The 22,322-nt window shown below is 36.6% G+C and overlaps 2 protein-coding genes across 2 annotated transcripts in view; one reads left to right on the top strand and one right to left on the bottom strand.

Annotated features, from left to right (window-relative positions):
• Positions 1–473: 473 nt before the first annotated feature.
• LOC140171871 (DNA repair protein complementing XP-A cells-like) lies at positions 474–16,248 on the bottom strand. The gene is made up of 6 exons (XM_072195209.1): positions 16,073–16,248; positions 14,778–14,908; positions 10,414–10,519; positions 6,775–6,940; positions 2,234–2,351; positions 474–1,082 (listed from the first exon to the last, which is right to left on the bottom strand). The coding sequence occupies exons 1-6, from the start codon at positions 16,195–16,197 to the stop codon at positions 931–933; spliced, it is 798 nt and encodes a 265-aa protein (XP_072051310.1). The 5' UTR covers positions 16,198–16,248; the 3' UTR covers positions 474–930.
• Positions 16,249–19,283: 3,035 nt separating this feature from the next.
• Positions 19,284–22,322, top strand: part of LOC140171870 (NAD-dependent protein deacylase sirtuin-6-like) — a 37,311-nt gene continuing 34,272 nt past the window's right edge. Inside the window, exon 1 of the mRNA XM_072195208.1 lies at positions 19,284–19,473. Coding sequence (XP_072051309.1) covers positions 19,408–19,473 — 66 coding nt within the window. The 5' untranslated portion in view covers positions 19,284–19,407. The remainder of the gene's footprint in view (positions 19,474–22,322) is intronic.

Raw genomic sequence — 22,322 nt, 5'->3', positions numbered from 1 at the left:
TGTGCAAAATTCAATTTTTTTTTTAGGTCAACCATGATTAGGTTGAAATCAGCTAATTTCTGGAAACTACAGTGTAGCATCTTTGAATTACAGACAGAGATTTATAACAATACAACTTAGTTTATTAGCTAGACCTGAGTGGATTTTACCAGGAGCATGTTTTGAATCTGTATAATTTGTTAAATTTATAATAACATGATTATCCAATATTTCCTGCTTTGGCCCACCTATAAAGTGGACGATGCTTATAATAAAAAGCTGTTCAGAAAGTCTTCTGAACTTTCATGTAGATCATCAGATTTACAAATAACTTCACAAGTTCAATAAAGACTTCAAAAAGCTTAATTATACTACCGTATTCTCTCCAATTAATGCCCCCAGGGTGTTGCATTTTCGAAAAGGGGGCATTTATGAAACAGTTTAGTTGAAAAAAAAAATGATGGTGGGGTATTTAATAAGGGGGGGGGCTTTACCCATCCAAGGAGCAAACTCCCCGTCCAAAATGACAGGTTGCTGGGCCAGATACTGATCAACAGTTTGTCCATAGTAAAGCCAGGTCTATTATAATAAATATCAGTCTCTTCATCGCATGTCCATGCTACATTTTTTCATACTTGACAGTATGTTGACATGATGTGCAAGTCTTGCAATACATATCAGTCTCTTCATCGCATGTCCCTGCTACATTTTTTCATACTTGACAGTATGTTCACATGATGTGCAAGTCTTGCTATACATGTCAGTCTCTTCATCGCATGTCCATGCTACATTTTTTCATACTTGACAGTATGTTGACATGATGTGCAAGTCTTGCTATACATATCAGTCTCTTCATCGCATGTCCCTGCTACATTTTTTCATACTTGACAGTATGTTGACATGATGTGCAAGTCTTGCTATACATATCAGTCTCTTCATCGCATGTCCCTGCTACATTTTTTCATACTTGACAGTATGTTGACATGATGTGCAAGTCTTGCTATACATATCAGTCTCTTCATCATATATCTCTGATCCAAAACTATGCTCATGACTACTTGTGTCCTTGGTCCATAAACTTGACCTCACAGCTTTCCTCAGCTCTGCAGAAAGAATCAAGAAAATTAAGTGTCAGATTTGTTAAAAGCTTCTTTATATATAGTAATTTTGACAACTGACTATCAACAAGGGTGAAAATAAGTGGGAGACGGGAGCTGTTTAGCCCCCAGAAACCCTTGAATGGCCCCTGGTCCTATCTAAATTTAAGCTGACCAGGGGACACTTTGCTTCAGAAACTGGCCCTTTGTCACTACACCCAAAAATTCAATTCCATAGCCATTAATGCATGATGAATTTATCCAGAACAAATATTGCCCCCTTGTTGATTAGAAGTGGCCCCTGGTTCTGTGTTGAATGAACTGAACCAGGGGCCATTTTGTGTAAAAAGAAGCCCCTGGTTCATCATTTCTTATTTTCACCCTTGCCTATCAAAGGAACAGTTATTGGTCTAAAAATTATTTCATAAAAAGAATCGAAGAGCAAATATTCGTATCATTTGAAATGTAAGGTAATGGGTTGACAATTTGGTAGACGTTATACTAGATCTTCTTTTCTGAAATTTAAGAGTGCATGGGCAGAACAAATAAAATAAATTTGAGTTATTTCCTTCAACATTCACTTACTTTTAAAACCCAACCAAAAGCAATAAAATACACAGTTTTATGTAAATGTAGCAAACATTTTTCAAGTTGGAGAATCTAAAATAAAATATTTATTTTATTTTTTTTATAATAAATATTGTGATAGATTTATATTAATTTCCAGGAGATTGGGGTAGAATCTAAATTTAAAAAAAAAATGAATGGAAAATGGTTACACACATCAATTAAGTATTAAAATGAGAAGAAATGTGTGTGATTTGGTCTAAATTTGGAGATCTGTATTCCACGCAGGAAATATGTTAGTATTTGTAATACCTACAAATATCAGGACAGTATTTAGCAGTGTTGGACATGAGACATTTCTTATGTGTAGCATTATCAGCTTGCATTACTTTATTTTTGTTACATTTGCACACTTCACTGTATAAGTCTATGGCATAAAATTGCTACACATTTCCAAAATTGTGTAGCAAAGTGATCAAAATTGAGTAAGTTTTGCTCGGGATACCAGCTATATGCCAACGCTGGTATTGAGATGGTGGTAAATGGGAGAACACATAACTAGTCATATCACAAAGAGCCGGGCAACTTACCTTTCACTTTCTTATCAAACTTCTTTTGCTTCATCTTTTCTTTATTTTGCTGCCTCTTTTCTCTGGCTTCTTCTATCTCTTCTTCGCTTCCCCAAATGTTTAAGGCACGTTTTTCAACCTGAAAAACAATCATAATAGAAGAGCAAAGGGATTCTCATTTACTATCCAAGTTAGCACTTAGCAGAAAGAAAACCAAGTTAGGCAATTGTCTTTCGTAAAAGAAAAGGTAGGTGCAAAATTAAACTTTGATCAGCTCGTAATAAGCGAGAATTATTTAGTTTTTGTTACTTCGCGAGTCAATAAAGTCCCAACTTACGTCTGTGTAAATTCACAAAAGCGCACGTCAGTCATACAATACACAAAGCGCAATTCACATAGGTACTGCGCCCAGCTGTGTATAAGCCTTCTATATCAATCCACAATGTTATGAGTCCCGCCTATTACGAGCTGATCAGAGCATAAGGCTAAGATTTTCGGGTAATTATGTGCCACTGTACCTTATACAATTTATGGGAGGATACCCAGGGTACAAGTATCACCAGAGATCAAGTCAATGTGGTGTGCAAAATTTACACTTAAAATTGTCTCCAAGCAGTTGTGTGTGTAGCAATGATATCTATTGAAAATATATATCTGCAAAATATTAAATACTAGATTTTGCGGTTCTCAGGTTGGGTGGTTCTCGTGATAGGACTATCTCTAAATACTCAACACCCGTTACCCATATAGGCCTACCTACCCTGACCTTTTAAATTACACAATAATCAACTTAGTAGTTTTGTAGCTGTGACGCTTACTTGGCCGTAATCTGGAAACCCATCGTTCGCCTCTTCCAAGCACTGTCCTGCAACCACATATGAGCCCCCCCATGCCCCGAAATTAGTATCTGGATGTAGCCGTCGGTACTCCGCACACTACTGCGTGCACGCGATACGCATTAGCGAGCCACTCGCACACGACAGCGCGCGGACAGAGGGACGGACAGACACGCCATGATTAGTATTATGATAAACAACAGCTTTGTTTGACATTGAACTAAGGCTATTGTATCAGACTTTGTGGCTGGGGACCAAGTTTATCTCATTAACTATGACAGGACAAGGCTTGTAAATATATTAAATTATGGCCTCCAGGGTCTCCACTCCGGGTACCTTAGGGGAGGGCGGGTACCTGAGAGCCTGCCTGAATATTCCAGTCTTTTTAAAATTCAAATTTTAATTTAGGTCAATTCAAGTTGATCCAATTGTTCTAAGGGATCAAATCAAAACTCGACCACCGGTTGCCGCCCGGTTCCGGGCGGTTCCGTCCGTTGGCAGAGGTCATTGGTATATGAATATTCAAGAATGCATGAGTAGCAACCGCCGGTTGGTTTAAGAACATAACCGGAGAGATTAACAAAATTTCGATACATGTTTATTTCGCGATCACAATAGCGCATACTTGAAATGTCACGGTCACAATAGTGCATACTTGAAAGTACTACACAGTGATCGATTTTTCTTAGTCGTGTGTCTATTGGCTTATCATCAAAGCAAATTCATTTTTGAAATGATTTCGTGTTTAAGGTTAAAATTGTTTGAATATATCACCATTGTTTAGATCAGTTAATTTCAGTTCAGAACAATGTTTCAATGATTTCTATAGGTTAAGTAATTTTGAAGTTGTGAATTTATAATTTTGTGAATCACATAGGCCTGTATTAGTTCAAATCTGCCTCCAGAAGACATGATGCGTGCATAAATCTCAAAAAATCCCCAGTTGAAGTGATATTGATGGACTCATTTGCTTTGTACTTCAACTGGGGATTTCTTTTGTGATTTATGCCAAAAATGCAACTTCAATGTTAAAATGAACAAAATTGAGGACAATCATGTCCTAAAATCGTGCCAAAGGAAGATGCATATAGGCCTTTTACAACTTTTGGTTAATTTAGTCCCGGTAGGCCTATTTTGATCCAGCTAAAAAGTATTATATCAGAGGAGCAGATCTAGCACTCATATGATTTTATGATTATACTCTCATTTTTGAGATTCAAGTTAAAGTTCGAGATTTAAAAAAAAGGAATTTTCAAGGGGACTTCTCGCAAATCTACTCACAGAATGGCATTACCGAGATAGAAGTGCGTGGCAATTTGGCATTTTAATACTATGGGGCTATCAATTTCTTCGAATAGGGGTCCCAAATTTACAAAAAGTCAAGCGTCAAAAAAATTACGATTCCCCTATTTCGGCAACAACAATTTTATGTAAAATTGTATTGAAATCAGTCTTTTTTAATAAAATAAACACACTATCTGTGGTCATCTTATGCCTCCCTACATTTTGGTCATAAAAATTTTTATGACCCCCCATTCTTTCCAAAAATATATGACCCCCCCCCTTCCGAAGAAAATGATAGCCCAAAATGGCTAATCTTCATTGGTGCTGATGAAGGGCGCGGTGCGAGGGTGATGGGATTCGCATAAAATTTTATGCATCATTAGTCTTCTTGCACATCACCTCAACTAACCTGGCCAACATCATTATAGGCCCAATATACCGCCTAATAATAATATGGCCCATATTACTTAACTTAGTGTAGTTTTTTTTATCCCCCTCTCTCTCTCATGTGATGTGAGAGACACATCTCATACTCTCACCACTTTTCCACCTCTCCCCTATCCTCCCGCTTCCTCTCCCCCTCCCCTTCCTCTTCTTTCTCCCTTTTTTTGTTTCTCTCTTCCCCCTTTTTTCTTTCTTTTCTTTCTTCTTTCTTTCTTTTTTTCTTTTTTTCTTTCTTTCTTTCTTTCTTTCTTTCTTCGATTCTTTTTGATTTCTTTGATTCTTTTTGATTTCTTTCCTTCGATTATAAACACAGTTTATGAAAAATGTATTATCCTTGCGTTTTCCCCTCGTAAATGAAACTTTAAAGTAGGTCTTGTCTAACCTGTCACGATGTAAAATAATTAGAAATAAATAGACCAAGTCTCTGCTTATATTTTATCAAAATAAAATGCTAAAAGTAGCTTCATTGATTGAGAAGAACTCCGAGAAGGAAATCGATTATTCCTATTGTACTAAATTTGAAAAGAAACCACTTGAAATCACTCCACTCACTCACTTGATGCTTCCATGATGATACCAACCGGCCATATAAACCAGGGTGTGACGACTGACCTCATTACTGTGTATATTTTACAACCGGGCGGAACCGCCCGGAACCGGCGGTCGAGTTTTGATTTGATCCCTAACCAAGATTATGCAGAAGTTAAATTATTGTTTGTCCAAAGAACGGTGTGGCTGAAAACATTTTCTTTTGTATAAAATAAAAAGAAACATATCCAAATAATATGGAAGATAGTATCTTGTTTTGTCTTCTTTCCTGTGAACCAACATATTGAGGGTTGAGAACCAGAAAGCCTTAACTCATACAGGAAATCTCTGTGAGTTAAGGGGGTACTACACCCCTGTGGTAAATGTGTGACTATTTGTGCATTTTTCTCAAAAAATAATAACACACTGGTAACAAAAGTTATGTATATTATTGGGGCAAGGAATCCAATTAAATTTCAGTGACTCGAGACAAGCGGTTCAGTATATATGATAGGAAATGAGGTACATCCTAGCGGTACCTCATTTCTTATCATAAATAACAAACCGCTTGTCTTGGATCACTGAAATTCCATTGTAGTAACTGGATTCCTTGCCCCTATAATATACACAACTTTTGTTACCAGTGTGTTATTAGTTTTTGACAAAAATGCAAAAATAGAAGTACAAATTTATCGAGGGGTGTAGTACCCCCTTAAGGCTTTCTGTCTGGTTCTCAACCCTCGATATCAGAAAATATCAACAGTCAATCACACAGAATTTATTGATACAAATTAACTAATTCGTGTAATCACCATGGGCAGTGCCATAACCAGACCACTGAGCAATGCTGAGTGATCCACTAACACACAGTATACACAAAAGAATAGCAATTTTAAAAACAAAATTCATGAAAATCGCTTCAAAATTGGTGTGTGAATTTATAGTTCAGGTGAATGAGATTTTATCATGTGTGCAAAACTAAATCAAATTTAGAAACCCTTTGCCAACAGAAATAAAAATTTGTTGATGGAAACTCTTGTAATAAACACACAGACTTGTAAAAAATTCACAAAATTTTGCATCAGAACTGGTAAAGCTAATCATTCTTCCATTCAAATGTGTGGTGATCACTCATGCATCCATCGGGAGGGCGGGTTAGTGTAGTGGTCTTCTCACTCGCTTCTCACTGTGGCCGGGGTTCAATTCCCCGCGGCGCCACATGTGAGTTTGGTTGCCGATCCATGCTTGTCCTCGCAGGTTTTTCTGCGGCTGTTCCGGTTTTCCTCCTGCATCTAAAATCGGACCTCTTCCCATATCCCTGTCCCGTCATATCCGGATGGCGTCCCTTAAATTTAGTAGCCTCTGAGCACTATTGGGATTAGCCTGGCTTCGGCCGAATGTTATAAATAAATAAATAAAAATACTACAATTTATCCAATTTTGACACAACGATGATAACCACACACACACCTGTAATCGTAGATATAGCTTCATGTCTCCCCATCGAGGATTGTGCGGATTCTTCCTTACGATGAACTTCAACAGCGGCTCTCTCCTGTCAAAGTCGGCATCTTTTAAAAGGAATTCTTGTTTGGCATCTGTCTTGGTTATCAATGCATGCTTCTCATCACTCTCCCTGTAGTATGTAAGCAGGTGGTATAATTTTATAATAAATATTCATAACCTCATGAATATATGAGATGAATGTGATCCAATCATATTTTTATTATTTGTAAAAACTCAAATGGAGGTCATTAATATCTCACAAATGATTGCAAAGTGCATTATATTTGTTACAGTCTCGCACACGAATAACCAGGATTTGTTTATTAACACACAAACAAGCATGCATAACCACTGTGAGTAAGCCCACATACTTGTTGATCGCATATTAAATTTGCATTAAAACAGAGAATGGAACTGAGATACATTTTCAATAGTCTTTTGGCGATCTTTTCCTTTAGACCACCCTCGCTATATAGGGACTAAATTATTACTTTTGCATCAAGGTTTACTTTTGCATCAAGGTTAAACAGTTGCCAAACACTTTGAAGTCAAGGTTTAATGTATTGGAAGGAGGGCAGGGCTTCGATTAATGAGGGAAATAATAAAATAAAAACAAGGTTAAAACAACTTTTTGAAAACAAGTGAAAACAGCTATTCTGCAAAGAAGTTTTTGTCTCGAAAAACAATTTAAAAATTATCGGAAAAACAAAAAACATACCTTCATACAACCAGCATCACTTCCGTCACATAAAAAGATGATCAGATGAGTGAAAAGTGGCAAAGAATGTGCAAAATGAGGATTTTTTAAAGAAAAATACATCGTGTTTTTCGAGAAATTAAGCCATCTTGAATAAATGCAAAATTGCGTCATGCAGTAAAATACTGTCAAACGCGCTTGAAATGCTTGATACTGAAACGGCGTAAATCACCGTCAAAACGAAAGCGTACATCAAGCGCTCGTACTACTGTAAAGTTTTGGAGTTTGCATCACCGGTTTTGTATTCAGCTCTTTTACGTCAAAAATTGCGATAAAAACGTGGATTTTGGAACAAAATAAAGCTTGTTCGACGAAATAAAAGGTATGTTTGTATAGCTAAGAACATGTTTAACCTTGTCGCGAAAGTTTAATTTGGTAAATTTGTAATTTTAACCTTATATAACTCGGGTGGTCTAAAAGAAAAGATCGCCAGTCTTTTAAGGAAAAGCAAAAAAAAAAAAGTTATTTTCATGAAACCAATTTGTAAAATGGCGGTAATGAATGACAATAATACTTTGAACCATCTGTTTTACGGTCATTGTGTGGAGTCGATGGCCGGATCAATCTACTTAGCATGAGCCAATCTTTCCCAAACTGAGCATGTACACTCTGCAGACGAGCAGCAAAAGGGCAAGGTAGCCGCAGCTTGGGCCACTTTCAACTTGGGCCACTTTTGTGTCTTTGTACTATTTGTAGCAAAAGTAACTGAATTGAGTTGAATCGTGAACCATCTGGCTAAAGCCATGGGGGATAAAGATCTCAAAAAAATAGAAAGGTAATTGCTATTGCTGTAGATTCTGATTTTTTGAAACATTTTAAAAGTTTCAACACATCAATTTAAAAAAAATTCTAAGCCCTTGATACTGTTTTGTGGGTATTTTTTGTAAAGTTTTTATTTTTCATATTTTCAAGACCGTGAATCTAAAAGCCTGCAAAAATATTTTATACCCTCAGGCTTTAACATGTAACACTTTGTAGTCACAAATATAAGAAACCACAAAATGGCTCACAAGAGAAATCGCAAAATATTAATGCCGTGAAAATATCATCTCTAGTCGACAGTACATACGGCATTATGGTTCACCACATGTGACACTTACACACCCTCAGGTCCGTATGATAAAAGAGTTAGACCGGGTCTAAAGTTAGACTTGGTCTAAGTGGAATTTAATACCAGGAGAAACGACATTTTCCTTTACATTTTCTTAGTTAATTTGTATTATTTTTGAACTTTGCATTTAATTCTTTACTGTAATTTGCTACCTACTCTAGGGAAATAAAGGATCATTCTTGATGGCATTAAATTCCACTTAGACCAGGTCTAACTTTAGACCCAGTCTAACCTTAGGGTCTATGCTTCATATGTACATATCTAGCTCACTTGTATTCATCACATAATACAGGGTGGTCAAAATGTGTTTACTGTTTACAGTGTGTGGACACCAATCACACACAGGGTAATCATGATGTGTGTACTGATAGAATTTAATTAGTTCCGTTTCTGTGCTCCAAAGCCAAAAAAAAAAAAAAAAAAATCGAGTATAGACCCCCCCCCCCAATTTTGAAAAATTTTCACCCAAAAAAGGGGGCGGGACTATACTCACGTCAGTATGGTAGTTCCGTTTCTGTGCATGCCATCCACTATAAATGAATGATTACTCCAAGTAGCAACTTGTGGTATATGTCCACCTAAAGTCTGCACAAAAAGTAACTCAGCTGTTATAAATACGCCTATAGATTCAGAACTAATAATTGTTTTCACAATATTTCAACATAGAGAGAAGCAGTGTTCGAAATATGCCTCAAAAAGTTACAGGCCAGCCGGGCTTGATCTGAAAAAGTTACCGGCCAGCCGGGCCGGCAACTAGATGCCAGTCAGAAAAGTTACCGGCCAGGCCAAAAAGTTACAGGCCAATGGCCGGCTGACCGGCCCTATTTCGAACGCTGGAGAGAAGGATGATTTATTTACACGCATTTTGATACCCCATTCGTCAAATGTCGTTCAATATTAACAACACAGTAGTGCTTTTACAGAAAAATACCCAAATTTAAAAGTTGCCATTTACAGCGATCAATGGTTATAATGCCAGCACTGTAAACACGTAAAGCCCGCCATTATATTCGCGCTTACTTCAAATCAATACAAATAACTACAACTTTTAAATTGGAGTATTTTTCTTTCAAAACACTGCTGTATTGTCAATATTGAACAAAATTGCGCATAAATAAATCATCCTTCTTTTTATGTTGAAATATTGTGAAAACAATTATTAGTTCTGAATCTATATACCGTATTGTTTGTAATAAACGCTCCCCTCTAATAAACGCCCCTCCAATGTTTCTGTGAAAATTGACAAAATGCGAATGACATATCGTGTAGGTAAGCTTAAAACTTGCATCAGTCATGTCAGTCACGATCGCTAAATTGAATGGACAAAACCTATTATGACTCAACTCCCATCCATTTCATTGCCTAATTATGGTAGAATTTCACTAATTCCATGCACTTACAGACTGTGTAATTTTGTTGTATTCCCGACGAAAATATCATTTTCTGTGGGCGCCGCCATCATGTATAGTGTAAATCCCACCTTTTAATAGGAGCACCATCGGGAAATTGAACACAATTTTTAAGCTTTTTTCACTGACAATTCACTTCCAATAAACGCCCCCCTTTTGGAAAAATGCAACGCCCAGGGCGTTTATTACAAACAATACGTTAGGCGTATTTATAACAGCTGAGTTACTTTTTGTGCAGACTTTACATAGCTAGCTCAAAAGATTGTATAAATCCCCAGGATATTCATGGTATTCATTACATAATACAGGGAGATCAAGCCGCTTACCTACAATCGTCACATACAGGGTGATCAAAATGCTTGTACAGGTAGGAGTTCTGAAAGCCTTTGCCACAATCCTCACATCTGAATGGATCCCCGCCTAGTACAGGGCCTGTGAAAGCACACAAATATTGCAGTCAATGAGTTCAAATATCAAGGTGTTGTAGATCATTTACTAGGCCAACAATTATGCTTACACTCACAGGTTAATGGGATGTGGATAGGCTAATATGCCTTTATAACCAAATATTTCTTCCAATGACCATCAAGTGCATTTTGAAGGAGTTTACATTTTTTGCACTGATGACTTCTCTGGGAGAAGAAATCCCTGTCTACATACAGGTGATTTGTGACGTGTCATGTCAAAAGGAGACACTTTTGGGCAGGTTATCAATTTTGAGGTTTTTACATATCTGAAATATAGAGATATTTTGCTCCACAACGCAGTTTTCCCCAATGAAATCGCATATTCCTAAGCAAAGATATTGAGTTCGTTAGTTATGGTATTATAAAATTGGAAATTGAGATATCTGCCTTTAAACATATAATTGACAATGTTGAGAATAGGAATTACCTTGAAAAATGTTTAAAAAAATATGAGATGCCAGTTATATTCCGGCCTGAAACTATCAGACAATATTTTAAACATTAATAACATCACAAATTCGCAACAAACCAAAATTGTGAAAAAATCAACTCAACCCGCGCAGATTTTTGGCTATTTCTCCATTTACGATCCTGCCCAAAAGTGTCTTCTTTTGACATGACATGTCACATTTGGTTAGTCCAGGCTTGGAAATTTTCATGTTATGTCCTCTTGTGCTGCTCTTTTCTGTCACTTGGAAGATCTTTCTTTATCTGGGTTTCCTAGACCTGTGAAGATTTGAAGGTCTCAATTAGATCTCTACAGATTCTTCTTTGTTGGAGACTGTATAAATTCAAAACCTCTAGTCTGTCAGCATAGCTTAGATCTCTTATTTTTAGCACCAGTTTTGTGGCTTGTCTTTACACTTGCTCCAGGGTGGTGATGTCTTTCTTCAGTGTCAGGCTCCAAACTTCCAAGTGAGGCCAAATATATGTTTTGTAAAGTGTGGCAAAGATTTTAAAATTGTCCATTGCCTTCTGTGATGGGCACATTTTGAAAATAAGACCCAACAAGCCAGTAATGTCATCGCAATAGAAGAATCTCAGCCCCGAGCTCAGTGTGCATGCGAAAGTAACCAGAATCCTTCAAGGTCTTGTTTTATGGTGCTTTTTAACAAACAACCTTTTGTGTTGCCTACCGTGCATAGTTGAATGACAGAAGCATTGATCATAAATTTGGAGCTGTCCGTCCAAGCTGTCAGTGTTGTGTCAGTGAGCAAACAATCAGCTAATTTGACTATACTACTATTAGGGATGACCATCATAATTTCATGTTGCTCCTTTTGCTACAAAAGATTGTTTTCTGGAAAGAACTCATCAACAGAAGTATTTTGGTGGTTAAATGGTCAAAATCGGTCAAAAACTTTTCAATTATGAATTTTCAAAGTTTCCCATTCTGACCGGTCATTGGAGCACGAAATAAATTGACAAAGTCTAAATATAGCAATGTGAGCAAAATTGGTATAAGCATATATTTACCTTTTTATATTTCTTTATTTTAATATATATGCAAACATGAAACAAGCATATTGTGAAAGTATCAAAGGGTTTCTTATGAAATGGCACTTTACTAGTCAATAGCATTAAGTATTTCTTCAAACCGAGGCACTGAAATCATGCTTTTAGAAAACATTTGCCAAAAATCATCCATAATGGCCAAAGTGGCACAAAATCAAAAGTCCAGGTGAACTTTTTTCCACAACAATATACACTACACATAAGAAAAATACTAATGGTCGCATGTCATAAGTTGGGTATGCAAAAAGGGTGGAGGGATTACACTTTTCTGAAAATTGCGATACAAATTTGATTGGCTTTCCATAACCCCATATCCTACAGCAGTGGTTTATACCTCATTTTAAGCCTAATTTTATACTCTTTCAGTCTACTGAAGCATAGGATTATACATGTTTCAGTAAAAAAATCGCATCAGTTGAAATGAAAAATGCCAGGGGTGGAGGAGCAGGCGGATGTGGAGCAGGCGGATGCGGGAGTGTGCAATAGGGCCTATGTGAAAATTCACATGTCAGCATGTCAAAAATACTGGTTACTTTTTCAGATCTAGTGAGGGTATGATGTATTGACAGCTTTGAATGTTGAATTTGTACAACTGAATACTTAAGGTGGCACTACACCCCATGATAAATTTTGTGACTATTTTTGCATTTTTCGCAAAAAATAACTACACACTGGTAAATAAAGTTACATATTATAGGGGCAAGGAATCCAATTACCTCACTGAAATTTCAGTGATTCAAGACAAGTGGTTCATTATATATGTTAAGAAATGAGGTACATTCTAGCGGTACCTCTTTTCTTATCATAAATAATGTACCGCTTGTCTTGAGTCGCTGAAATTCCAGTGTATATAGTAACTGGATTCCTTGCCCCTATAATATACATACCTTTTGTGACCAGTGTGTTATTATTTTTTGAGAAAATGCAAAAATAGTCACAAATTTATCAAGGGGTGTAGTACCACCTTAAAGGGTATTATGTTCCATTTTTTTCATTTTTATTTTAATTTTTAATGAAATCCTAGTTGAATTTCAGTATTTTTAGCAACATGCTACTGTACATTTCTCTTCTTGATATTCATTTCCTCAATAATAGAATAACCGTCTCGCTAATTACTCGTAAAAAGGTCATTGACCTTCAAATGTAATTAATATTTAAGTATATTTATTTCAAATAGTTCATTTGAAGCATTGATGTATTGAGAACATATCCTCCAAATCTGATGACATTCTTGCATAAAATAAAAATTTTAGAGTCGTTTTTGTAATTGAGGTCCGATTTGAGAAAAACGCATTTGAAAATTGAGATTAACATAGACACCTGTGTATTAATTAATCAATAATTAAGCATTATCTCAAAAATTAAGCATGTGTTAAGGTTAAAAAATGGTGTTAATTATTAGAGGTTGTCAATATATACAACATATCAAAAAATAAATTTTTTGTCATTTTTGACCATGTAATTGAAATTGTACCCAACTTATGACATGTGACCTAATGTACAACAAGGGATTTTCAACATAGGAATCCAAACAATCAAGTACCAACATGCACAGCTTTGTCCTGATATCACTTCTGGGGTTTTAACAAAATGTTTAACCTCTATTGTGATTGGCAGCAGCATAAGGTATCTCTTTGATAGCTGATAATGCCCAGCCATTCAGCAAGTGGCTAATAACAGACCTTGATAGGCTTGAATGAATACTGTCATGTGCTGCAAAACCATCACATCCAGGGCCTGGTCACTCCATATGCTGCAGGAGCACACTACTTTAACAATGGAGTGAAAGACTCATTATTGATTAGGCGCATATTTTAAAAGTACAGCTCCTGTGCGTGTACATTGTATAGCAGCAAGTCAGTGCAGATGGTATAAATATAAGAAAATGTTTAGGGTTGAGATCAGGTGAATAATACAACAAATGAGCATGAAACTTCACATTTATGTTCAGAAAGGTGTCTATTTAACATGATTCGAAAGGTGTTTGGAAATTCCAAAGGGAAGCTGGTGATTTAATTTTTAACTCGAGATCTACTTGTCCGGTTTTTTTTCCTTTTTACAGAGGGTATGATAGAGGTAATAACAACAACTCTGCCAAATTACAGCTCAGTAGGTCAAGGTGTTCACCTGATCTTTTTCATCTGAATATTTTGTGCCATTCTGAGCAGTGCTGCACTGGGCCACTGGCAATTAAGCGCACTGTGGCGATGGACCAATTTTGACTCACACTTAGAGAAAAACCAAATACGTTATGATGCTGTAATTTGCAGGATAGTTACAAAACATAATTGGCATTAACATCTCCAATTCTTACAGAAAAATTATGAAAAATAAAAGAATGAGCTCAATTTAGAAATGTCTGTGCAAGCAGTGCACAGTTGAGCTCCCTGCATGTCTATGGGAGTGTTCTAATCAAGTTGATGGTTCATTGGTCATCCCTACTACTATTCTATGTCTGTAACTTCCCATGTCATTGAAAAGGGGTGTTTGAAATTCTAGTCACTGAAAACCACAATTTGGCCTTAATTCTGCATGGAATAAAGGGTCTGGTAGGGGTAAATTTGATCAAAATCAATGCAAAGAGGGTCTTCAAAAAATTTGGTATAGCAACAAGCATGTAAAATGAGCCCAAAATAAGCTGATTTTGCAAGATTTCACCCTGGGCACATCACTGATGAAAAAGGAGTAAAAATACAGTTGTTTGTTACCTGGTTCATGTACGACTTTGATCGGTGCACTGTTATCTTCCTCTGGGGTTTCTTCTAACAGGAATCCTGCTCCTGTGTCAATGATCTTGCTACCACCAAGGACATTGTTGCTTGAAGAAGCTACCTCAAAACTGAAAAGAAATTATAGGATGGAAGCAGTGAACAGCAAGGTTTGTCTGCATGCAAAGATTCCCATTTTCAAAACTGTGCTCTCATCTATGATAGCAAGTTTAATAGACCCCCTCTAACATATGTGGATGTATTGAAACAGGCACTGGACTGGATGTTATGGATTTGGGAATGGCCATGCAGGACAGAAGGACTTGGCGTGCTGTTGTAGTTTGAAGACACCACTCATCATAAGTAAGCAAGCAAGTAAGCAATATTTAGAATTGAATTAAAAAGTACACATTTTCTACTGGCACAAAAATATCCATTGTAATCCATTGAAAATGGGGCTTGTCACTCGAACAAATCACAGACAGGAGCTAATGGGCTATTCCAGTTGAAATTCACACTACCCCTGTGGAAGATTTTGGAAATATCTTCCACAGGGGAGTATAATTTTCAAATGAAATTGGTCAGAGTTAATCATTTTGACACCCATACTCCCCCTATTATGGCTTTAACTCTATATCTTCCATAACTTGAGTGATTATTTCAAATGGAAGTTACCCGATTGTCTATTCTATTTGAAACTCATACTCCCTCTATGGAAGGCTTTAGTTAATTCTTCTACAGGGGTAGTGTGGATTTTAAATGGAATAGCCCAATTACTAGTACATGCTAGGCCTGGCATTTTCGGGTAATTTTGTACCCGGGTACCCGGCGCATTTTTCGGGCGGGTAACCGTGTTCTACAAAAAAAAAAAAAAAAAAAAAAAAATTGTTTTCAATGTTTTTTCGGTTTTGTAGTGTCTCTGGACCTAGACCTAAATGCTAGGATCGTTCATGGTTGACCTAAAAAAAAAAAATAATAATAATAATAATTCAAGATGTTTTGTATTTTTAATATGAAAATTGATAATTTGTATTCATGTCATACTCTATTAATGATTTCAAAATGCATTGAATTTTTTTTTTAGGTCAACCATGAATGATCCTAGCATTTAGGTCTAGGTCCGGGACACTATAAAACCGAAAAAATAAAAACTTTTTTTTTTAATTTGAGTACCGGGCAGGGTATTTCCTGCCCGGTAATGTAATCTCGGCGGGTACCGTTTACCCGCCAAAATGCCAACCTTAGTACATGCATGATAAATAAGGTTTAAGCCAATTCATATATTTTGAAGTTACCTTTTATCCGATTTAGTTTCTCTTTCAGGATAAGGGCGGCTTGTGAGACGAGACTGACGTAAGAGCAACGCCCTCTGCCGATTCCTTTCTACCTTGGCACGCTGTGCATCGCTCAGCTTTGACATCGTTATGGACCTGGAAAGAAAATTTCAGTGCCACAAGATGGTGTCATTTCATTTGTAACACTATCTGTATCAAAACCAAGGAGCCTCTAAGGGTGAATTTCTTGACAGGCATCTTCGGAAGTGTCACAATCAATCTAATTGATCATCCTTTATTTCAACAGGCTTTAATTTATCAAGCTTTGTTTGTTAAGCGTTTTTAATCGCGCCATTATTTGCGTGGTCTTTCAGCGTGAACGCAACATTGTCCAATTGCTTTTAGTTTTAACACCTGTCTTTTATCATTCATGGAAGCAACATCTTCCATGAATGCAGCTCTGCTAGTGTCTGAGGCAATCAATGATGCTGCTGATAACAAGAAGGCAATTCATGTCACTCTGCTAGATGCCTCGAAAGCTTTTGACGTTGTAGATCATGACATATTATTGAATGAGATGTACGACGCTGGAGTGACGGGGAAGCTGAGGTTGGCATTTCAGTCTACAATGTATGTACCAGAACACTGCTTCGATGGTTAAGTGGAATAACTGTCTCTCTGCACAATTTGAGGTAAAACAGGGAGTTAGACAAGAAGGAATTACTTCTGCACCTAGTTACAAGATCTACACAAACAGCCTGCTTGACCAAATGCAAAATCAGAAGATTGGTTATGCGATTGGAACATCCTATATTCCAGCACCTACTTGTGCAGACGATATTGCCATTGTTGCTTCAAATCCAACTGAGTAGAGATCACAGATACATGATCAACCCAACTAAGAGTGCAACCATCAAATACCACACAAACGATGAGATCAAATATGTCATCGGTGATCAACCTATTCCAACCCCACCGGAAGCAACCCATCTTGGCATTGTAAGAAACAAGAAAAATGAGCCTAATATCGATGAGATGATAAAGATGGGTAGGAGAGTAACATATTCTCTCATGGGTGCTGGACTGCATGGTAAAGATGGTTTGGCTCCTCACCTTGCATATCATCTAATCTGTACCTATGCTATACCTAGAATGATGTATGGGGCTGAGATTACGAAGTTCAATCTCAAGAACCTTGCTCGTATTGAGTGTATAATAATATACAAGCCAATAGGGCAAAATTCAATCAACACAACTGTGACGCAACCTGTTTGCTGTGTGAAATAGCTGAAGAGGATGTGATGCATTTTCTTATCAAATGTCCTGCACTCACTGAGCAACGCTGTTACCATGAATCCATCCTGAAGAGGACACTTCTTGAGCACTGTATGGTACAAGAAGTCGATGACCTATTCACAAATGAGGATGTTCTACTACAATTCATTCTGGACTCCTCCCATGAATGTATTCATCGAGTCATCACCTTAACAGTAGATTGGCCCAGTTTTACAGAATCGATCACTCGTCAGTGGTGTTATGGTCTACACAGTAGAAGATCATCCCTTTTAAAACAGCTTTCTTATGCCGATATATAATTTGCTTGCTCAACTTGTACACATGCCTCTGTGGCCTAGTGCATTGTGTATATTCAGAATATAATATATATAGAAGAATATTATTCTTCCTTAGGCCCTTCGCACTTGATTATTAGTTTCCTGTTTACCGCCCGCGTCCAAAATTGAAAATCTCAAAATAATTAATTATTTTATTTTTATTTCTAATTTTCTCCTTTAAAATAACTTTCAACTACTTCTACTTTCCATTTTCTGACTTTAATAATATCAACAATAATGATGAATGAACAAAGAGTACAACTCCACCTTCACTTTTATTTATAAAATCAAATATTGTTGTGAAATAATTTTAAAAATGCCCGCTCTAGTCAAAACAAGTCAATTGTTGCTTGTAATAGTTCAAACTAAATAAAGAAAATAAAAGATAATTAATAATTAATAATTAAAAGTCACCTCGTCTCTTTTTCAAAATCTTAAACAGGAAACTATAATCAAGTGCGAAGGGCCTTAATGGTCTAGTTGATGTTTGCATGGCCGATTCATCACATTTATGTCGCCTGTTCAAATTTTGTATACATGTATATTATGAACTCACACAAGTTTGTGATTACTTAGCAATCTTGTACATATTGCCTCTTGTATTTGATTGCTTTACATTATGTACTTTTGTGTAGAATTTAGCTAATTGTAATGTATGTATCTTGCACTGAAGTACCAGTAATATTTATTTGTATTTTGATATGATATTTTTAATATTTAATGGGTGCACCCTGCCATGTCCATCCCTACATAAAGCATGTTCTATTAAGATAACGAACTAATTATTTTAATAGTACCGGTAATACTTAATACGCATCTTGTTTACTGCGAAAGTCTATTTTCTGCGAACTCCGGGGGTCACTCCCATTGTGGCCTGTACACCATCCGCGATAATGAAAACACGTAAAAGGGTAGTTTTTCCTGGGTAAGCACGATCACGCTGCATAACACGCTTTTGGGTGTCAAAAACATGAAATATTGGGAAAAAGGGTAGCAAAATTGCAATTGCTAATACGCGGAAATGGTATGAAATTTGATGCAAGGAATAAAATCCCTGTTTATGGTGTGAAAACACCTGTTTAGGGTATTGTTTTAGCCAAGGGTTAAATCCTTGTTTAGGGTGCTTTTCAAAAGTTGATTATCGCGGATGGTGTACAGGCCACAATGGGAGTGACCCCCCCCGGGTGCGAACTACATAAATGATTGTTTTTTTGGTATGGACCCTTCAACAGAGCATCTGTCATCGAAGGGGTGCGCGGTGCGCCTGAAAAAAGAGGCGGGAAGTCCTACCTACTATAGCCAAAGTAACAAATTCTCGATCATGAGAGGATGTACCTTCGGCGACCAATTTTTGTTGTCGACGATTCGGTAAGCTTAAACTTGCTGACAAATCACAAATATGCTGAATTCGTCTCCAAAATTGTGTAAGTTGCACGAGGATGGAATATCGTGAAGTCAAAGATTTGATAGAAAAATAATTTGTGAAGAAGAATTACTTCTTTTTGAAAATAGAAATATGCCGTTTTAGTATATAATATTAAGTTTGCATTGTTACATATAAAAATAATTAGTTTGTGAGGTTGATCATTCTCACTCCTTTGATTTGTTTATAGGTGAACGAGGACAAAATGGCAGCGCCCATGTCATAAGAAAAGTCAGTTTTGTTTGGAGACGGTGAAATCGAAATATTAAAGACAACTCAAGCAACTTTCAAGTTGTGCAACTTTTTCAGTCATATCTACGATGTCCGTTAATTATGCTGAAGGACTTTCGGCTTATGAACACAAGGGAAAATGTGGAATGCCTGAGGTAAGCTTAAGGGTACATAACACAAAATAGCTTTCCATCAGTGATAGACTTTACGTGCAAAATAAGGGTTGCGTTTTAGGCCATAAGTCGAGTTACCTCTTCTTCTTCTTCTTCCTTATAAGTGCCTCCCTCATATGTATGAGTATTGTCGCACTGTGAACAGACAAGCTGTACTTATTCTTTACTCTGGAACCTAGAGCAGATGAGTGTATTTTGAAGTACAGTCAACATGACCGGGATGATCCCCTGCTCTTTTCGAATAGCCTGTGACGTTCTTTAACGTGCACACTATATTAATGTGAGAAAATATGCATGTACACGGGACCGACAGCTTAAAGTGCCCTCCGAAGCACTAAGCAAGTATACTAAAATGCAGAAAACCTTAGACGAGCGCGTATTGTAAGGATACATCGCGTATATACTGCGTTGCACGCACTTGTCTCTGATTGGCTGCTAAGGCGATATATTGTTGCTGAGTGGAAATTTATGAATGAACTGTGCGCCGTACGCGTTGTTAGCGCCGAATTTGCAACATCACGGTAGTCGCGCTCGTAAAAGGTTTGCTGCATTTTAGTATAGAGTGAAGTGTCTTGCTCAAGGACACAAAGAGCCGGACCTGGGATTCGATCATTCGAACCCTTGACCCTTGGGTTCACAGTCCTATGCCTTAACCGCTAGGCCACGCTCTCCTCATACTTTAAAATATATATTTAATATCATCTTAATCAGAACAAAATTCTGCATAACATTATACATATCTGAAAATTACACAACATTTTCCGTCTACTTTTTGAGAAAATTAGCGTCAAATAAAAAGACCAGATTTTCCTGTGTTTACATCCGACTGCTAACCACGTTTTGACCTTGTGTGTTCATGCGCCCATAATCGTAAACATCACTCAAATTTTCGCATTTTCTTTTCAAATTTGCAGAGATCACATTCACTAAATCTAGTAAAACACGATTTTAAACACTAAAATTGTTAATATTGTACCGATTTTCTTCAATTTTTATGCAAAGTTGGGACTAGTATAGGCGTGATAAACTTTTACCGGAAACCGCTTCACAGGCGGATATAGTGGTATGAACCCTTGAAGAGGCTAAAACATCGTTTTTAGGCCTTGAAAATGATTTTGTTATCATTTTCACTAAGTTTTGAATTAATTTAAAGAAATTTTAGGTTATTTTCTTTTATACTTTAGACACACTGGCGATTTCAAATACAAGCATGATAACCGACAATTGCCATTTTTCGTCATTTTGATGCACATGAATGCACTATAGTTGCAGATTTGCCATTTTCATGAAGATATTAATTGATGTTAAGAATAAAAGTCATTTGAACATCTTCTACAAGTACATAACTTCAAAATTAAAACATTATAAGTACGTGCAGAGTGTTTAACAAGTCAAACAATGACTATCGAATAGGCCTACCCCCTTCCAGCGTCCGTTTTAACCCGTTTTGTCCAAAAACCATACATGTATGTATTAAATGAATGGCTATTTGAAATTAAATATTAATATAAATTTAACTTTGAGTATTATAACAATTTACAATACTGAACAGTGGTATAAATAAAGCAAACTAGAAACTTAAATATCTTAAAACATAATTTTTTATGCAATTTTATTAAATATGAAGGCCAAAACTTGAGTTTAAATGTCAAAAAATGTAGCTAAAAAAGAACAATGAATTTGAAAAACCTCTTTGTAATTTAAACATCAATAAACAATGTTTTCAATATTTTGAAACTCTTCATTATTCATATCAAAAGGTTTCAAACTTCCACCAAAATCGGAACTTTTATTAAATTGGAAATAAAAGTAAGCCTATTCATGCAAACGCATCGTACAGCGAAAAAAAACATGGCGGCGCCATGCACGCGCTTGTTGATGTCCTTTCTCATTTCTTCGCGTGCATTTTAACTAGATAAAGACGCGCGGAAAACGCATGGAATTGCTCCTTAAAGGGTACGTAAGACAAAATAGCTTTCCATAGACTTTACGTGCAAAATAAGGGTTGCGTTTTAGGCATAAGTCGAGTTACCTCTTACTTTAAAATATATATTTGATATCATCTTTTAAAATCAAAACAAAATTCTGCATATATCTGAAAATGACACAACATTTTCCGTCTACTTTTTGAGAAAATTAGCGTCCCGTGTTTACATCCGACTGCTAACCGCGTTTTGACCTTGTGTGTTCATGCGCCCATAATCGTAAACATCACTCAAATTTTCGCATTTTCTTTTCAATTTGCAGAGATCACATTCACAAAATCTAGTAAAACACAATTTTAAGCACTAAAATTGTTAATATTGTACCGATTTTCTTCAATTTTTATGCAAAGTTGGGACTATAGGCATGATAAACTTTTACCGGAAACTGCTTCACAGGCGGATTTAGTGGTATGAACCCTTAAGCATGTAAGTTTAAAAGGATTTCCGTCGTAACTAAAACCTATCGACCAATTTTTTTAAAATTGATACCGTAAACGTTCGCCTAATGGCGCACTTGGCCTCCTTTGCCTTGGAGTAAATTTCATGTACAAATAGAGAGCTCCCTTCTCTAAAAATCCCAACAAGAATTAAGGGTATGTGCCCGTATTTGCACATGGGATTTTTATGGGACGGCACTTTTAGTTTTTGTCTAAAATTCCAGTTATGTCAAGGAGCCCATAGCGCCATTAGGCGAACGTTTACAGTATATTTTGTACATTAATTTGTGTAGATAATAAATCAGGAAAAAAAAGGGGGTGCCGGACCTCACTTTTGAGCTACAGCCATTTTAAAAGAGGTGTACATTTCCAAAAATCTCTGTACGTTACTTCAATGGCAAAATCAGCA

The sequence above is a fragment of the Amphiura filiformis genome, chromosome 15 (genome assembly GCF_039555335.1).
Source record: "Amphiura filiformis chromosome 15, Afil_fr2py, whole genome shotgun sequence".
Taxonomy (NCBI): Eukaryota; Metazoa; Echinodermata; class Ophiuroidea; order Amphilepidida; family Amphiuridae; genus Amphiura; species Amphiura filiformis.
This window is presented reverse-complemented; position numbering and strand designations above follow the sequence as displayed.

Excerpts from the sequence above, each read along its gene's own strand:
- LOC140171871 (XM_072195209.1), bottom strand. The coding sequence starts at position 16,197 with ATGTCAAAGCTGAGCGATGCACAGCGTGCCAAGGTAGAAAGGAATCGG. Across the intron at positions 14,909-16,072 it reads GAAACTAAATCGGATAAAAG|TTTTGAGGTAGCTTCTTCAA; the intron begins GTAACTTCAAAA and ends ATTTCTTTTCAG. Across the intron at positions 2,352-6,774 it reads AGCTATATCTACGATTACAG|GTTGAAAAACGTGCCTTAAA; the intron begins GTGTGTGTGTGG and ends ATTGTTTTTCAG.